Source organism: Glossina fuscipes, unplaced genomic scaffold (genome assembly GCF_014805625.2).
Source record: "Glossina fuscipes isolate IAEA_lab_2018 unplaced genomic scaffold, Yale_Gfus_2 116, whole genome shotgun sequence".
Lineage (NCBI taxonomy): Eukaryota > Metazoa > Arthropoda > Insecta > Diptera > Glossinidae > Glossina > Glossina fuscipes.
In genome coordinates, this window is record NW_023998459.1 from 644,122 (window position 1) to 648,298 (window position 4,177).

The window sequence follows — 4,177 nt, forward strand, 5'->3', positions numbered from 1 at the left end:
TTTGTCTTTGACCCCTATTTCCCAACAATCTGTGTTTTTAATGATAACCTTTATGATGATGCGAATTCATCATATTCGACATATAAGCATTGTGCCCGCTAGCTGTGGCGTTTAAGGAGAGAACATCAGTAATGTTGGGCACATTATTTTGAGCATAAGCTTGGGAATGCGCTTGTTGAGAATAATAAATATTATGAGCTCCATATGTAGAAGGTGCTGACGTCGTTGTGTGATAATTGGGTACTTTCATGGTAAAAGCAGATTCTAGGCCAGTAGTTGCTTGATGGTTATTATGTGGTGGTGGCTGATGAAGATGATGATAAGAATTGTTAGCGGTTGCCGCTCCAGCACTAGTTTGATGCCTTCTAGATGAGTGGCTATTAGTGTTACGGGTACGATTACTAGATGTTAATGTCTATAAACCAGATATAATGACTTCGTGTTGAGCATCATCATCCATATCAGGCATTTCTTGCTTGTGTACTACTTGCTGTTGATCGCTTTGTTGCTGTTGAGGTGCTTGGGCGGGCTGACGAGGTGCGGTTTGTCCTTAAATATTAGAAATAGTATTTGATTTTTTTAATCAAATAACATAATTTACCATATTTCTCATGGATACCCCTATGTCGCTTCAAAGCAAAACGATCTGCAAACGCGGCTGAACAAATGTCACATTTAAATGGTTTTTCACCAGAGTGAACTTTGGCGTGATTTTTTAAATGAGCTGCCTGTGAAAAAGCCGAACCGCAAATTTCACATTTATATGGTTTTTCACCAGTGTGAATACGTCTGTGATTCCACAAAGTCGCATGGCGAGCGAAACCTTTGTCGCATACTTCGCACACATACGGTCGTTCGCCACTATGTGTCCGCTCATGATTCTTAAGGTGAGGTGACTGCGAAAATTGCATTCCACAAGTTTGACATCTGGAAAAAATTCGAAATATTTAATATTCTTGAGCAAAATGCATACTTACTTGTAGGGTTTCTCGCCCGTATGTATACGAGCGTGGTTTTTCAAATAGACAGCCTTTGCAAATGCTAAACCACATATTGTGCATTTGTAATTTTTTTCACCGCTATGCAGCTTTTTATGCGACCATAAGCTAGAATAACGTGAGAAAGTGCCTCCGCAAATATTACATGTAAAAGGCTTCGGAGTTCTGAAGAAAAGTATTTCGTTTTTTACTAATTTTACAAAAATAAAAGGTAAAGAAAAAAGACCGTAACTTACTCTGTTTTTATCGTAGCAGTTGCTGCAGAACCATGTTTGTGAGCAGGTGCTCCGCTACCCACAAATACTACCCCCGAGCCATTACATTTGCCGCATTTTGTTACTTTAGCCGAAGATGGTTTCTTTTTGACTGCTGGCGAGGGTTCGTTATTGGGCGTTCCACTCTCCCTTTTGAGAGCTTGATTATGATTTCCACCGCCTTGATTCGTGACCATTTGAAGCTGTTGTTGACCTTGCGAATTGGCGGATAATATTTGTACCGGTTGCAATTGATTTTGTAGCATATTCTGGGCGTTTAAGGAATCCATGGAAGACTCAGAATTACCGCTAGGCAGTTCGTTCATTTCGAATTTGATTTCACCGTCTGGAGTTACTAGGAAAGGTGTGGTCCCTTGATTTGCCGCCGCTAACGCTTGCTGAGCCTGTTCGCCTTGAATGCAACTGTCGCACCGAACAGCCTTCACCGCTTTACGTTTAACCGGTTGTAGAAACTGTTGGCCACAGCTTAAGCACTTACTTTGCTCCAATTTTAAAGGTTTACCTACCGAAACTTCACCAGAATGTTGCTGCTGTTGTTGCGCTTGATGACTGGACTGATGTTGTTGTTGTTGGGATTGTTGTTGTTGCTGCTGCTGCTGTAATACTGATGTGGCTGGTTCTAGTGCTTCAGTAGCCACTATTTGTATTTGGCCCATCTGGCCATTTTCGGTTATGATATTCTGAGTCTGCACTAAACCTTGAGCGTTTACTACCGCTATAGCGTCCGGCTGACTTTGATGCTGTTGCTGCTGCTGTTGTTGTTGCTGTTGTTGTTGCTGCTGCTGCTGTTGTTGTTGTTGCTGCTGCTGCTGCTGTTGTTCTACGCCTTCCTGGGCGTGTATACGTTTATGGTGATTCAATAAAGCCAAGTGATGGAACATTAAACCACAAATATCACACTTAAAGCTTATATTTGATATAGTGTTTTGTAAAGGAGAAATTGCCTGAAAACAAAACAAGGAAAATGATTCCATATCTCTCTTCTTAATCGTCCCAACAACCTACCGTTGCAATCGGTTTATTCTGATTTACGATCTGTAAACGTCCTTGTGCATCCACGGTGGCTATACCAAAAGTGCCACCTTGATTCAATTGCATACCCGAATTAACTAATGCAAAATTATAACCACCCACGGGTTGTGCTATATAACAAGTCTTATTATCGTCTGTGGTTAATTGGGCTAGATTTACTGTGGCTGCGTTACCCTGGAAATATCGAAAATACTTACACTTTATATTACGTTTGATTATAGAATACATACATTTGTTGTGGTATAATAGAAAGTGGGCTGATCTTTCTGTCCTTCAATTTTTGGCTGTTTCAAAATAGTACCGTCCGCTGTCTGATATTGTATAGTAGCCGGTTGTACATTGGCACCTATAGCATTTGTAAATATAATATTTTTTGTAATATCCTCCATCATTTATAGGACCGCAGGGTTGAAAGAAAATCTTGCAATAAGAGAAAATAAATATTGTGTAAAAAATATTTGTTTAAATCAAAACACCCGGAAACTTTGAGAAAATTTACACGTTCATATCAGTTTAATTCCCCGTTTTAAAGCCCGAAACGGTCCTTTAGTAAACAAACAATTGCTTTCGGCTTGGCAATGCTGCACAAAATGAGAAGAAACCTAAATGAAACTCGCGCCTTAAAATAAAACAGACACTTTGGAAGGAGACGGCTATATTTCATCGTACGTCGATTAGATCAGGGTGATGAAATGCAATTCAATGAAAGAATGAAATAAAACAACAACAAAATGAAAAGCACTAAAAAAGGAGAACAAGTAAAATACGATTTCAAATATGGCGACGACAGAGACGCAAAATATATATATGTGTGAGCAAAGAAATCAAATCAAGATGACAAATAAATTTCTCACGCACTTTTCAAAAAAAATGGAGCTCGTCTAATAGAATAACTTAAATCGCCAATGTCGCTTTAAGAACTAAAAAATGTTTACTCTTAAATTATATATTTCTATGAGGCAAATCAATTTCGTACCTTTTTTACGCAACAGCTTCAAAAAGTTTCTTTCCAACCAAGTACTTCTCGAAAATTCTTCACCACTATGGTCCTTTTTGATTTTTTGTAAGCAAATTTTCGAATGTTTATTTGTTATTTATCTGCCGCTTTTTTAGTGGTAGCAGTCACTGCAGTTTTTCTTTTTCTAACAAATTTACTTGAAAATATCACACATGAGATGCACTGAAAATTGATGTTGGAACAATTTTTCTACCATATTTTTCTCGCACACACACATCAGGGCCAAAGGTAAAACACTACTATACATACTACTCTTCTTACAAACATTGCAAACGTAACGAAATCGACCGTGCGATGACAAGACAGCCATCTATATGTGTAAAACAGACAAGAGAAGCAATATGGCGGCCGCTTCGTTTTTTTCTTCTCTTGCGTTTTTTGTTAATAATACGCAACCTTTTGAAGTCATTTTACTTGAAAATTATATTAAATTTCAACTTTATTCTTTACGAGTACATTTTTTTGTAAAGTTTTTTAGTTGCTAATAATTAGATATTCTAGTTGTAATTATTTTTACTAATGTTTTAATCCGCCTTAAAATTTTCTTAACCGTTCACTCTCGTTCAGCCGAATGAAACGCGAAACATCATTTCAACGTTTTGTACATCTAGCCCTGTTAGTGGCTTTTTCCATCTTCCTTAGAGAAAAAGAGAAGAAAGGTATTGCCAAACAAAAGCACTAAGTAATAATTCAGGATGCCAACATATTATTTAAGCTTGGGATTTGATTACCAATTATGGGGATTGTTCGACGAAGAGTAAAGTAGAGATTGTTTATTGTAATAATTATTTTGATTTGATTTAATTTTTTTCTTATTTCCATATCATTTTTTTTAAGTATCTGCAATATCAAGA

At 37.5% G+C, this 4,177-nt stretch overlaps 1 protein-coding gene across 4 annotated transcripts; it reads right to left on the reverse strand.

Annotated features, from left to right (window-relative positions):
* Positions 1-310: 310 nt before the first annotated feature.
* Positions 311-3,887, reverse strand: LOC119640209 (zinc finger protein 658B). 4 transcript variants are annotated; one of them, XM_038038053.1, is made up of 7 exons: positions 3,282-3,887; positions 2,536-2,651; positions 2,279-2,469; positions 1,235-2,217; positions 978-1,163; positions 602-927; positions 311-549 (listed from the first exon to the last, which is right to left on the reverse strand). In XM_038038053.1, the coding sequence occupies exons 3-7, from the start codon at positions 2,369-2,371 to the stop codon at positions 416-418; spliced, it is 1,722 nt and encodes a 573-aa protein (XP_037893981.1). In that variant the 5' UTR covers positions 2,372-2,469; positions 2,536-2,651; positions 3,282-3,887; the 3' UTR covers positions 311-415. The 4 variants fall into 4 exon arrangements, with proteins under 4 accessions (XP_037893981.1, XP_037893979.1, XP_037893982.1 ...); XM_038038051.1 differs by having other exon boundaries at positions 2,279-2,479; positions 2,536-2,725; positions 3,282-3,886; XM_038038054.1 differs by having other exon boundaries at positions 2,279-2,479; positions 3,282-3,385.
* Between the last annotated feature and the right edge of the window lie 290 nt (positions 3,888-4,177).

Bases quoted from the DNA above. Each gene is read 5' to 3' on its own strand.
- LOC119640209 (XM_038038051.1), bottom strand. From the start codon at position 2,697: ATGATGGAGGATATTACAAAAAATATTATATTTACAAATGCTATAGGT. The intron at 2,218-2,278 runs GTAGGTTGTTGG...TTTTGTTTTCAG, and splicing joins AGAATAAACCGATTGCAACG to GCAATTTCTCCTTTACAAAA. The intron at 928-977 runs GTAAGTATGCAT...AATTTTTTCCAG, and splicing joins ACGGGCGAGAAACCCTACAA to ATGTCAAACTTGTGGAATGC.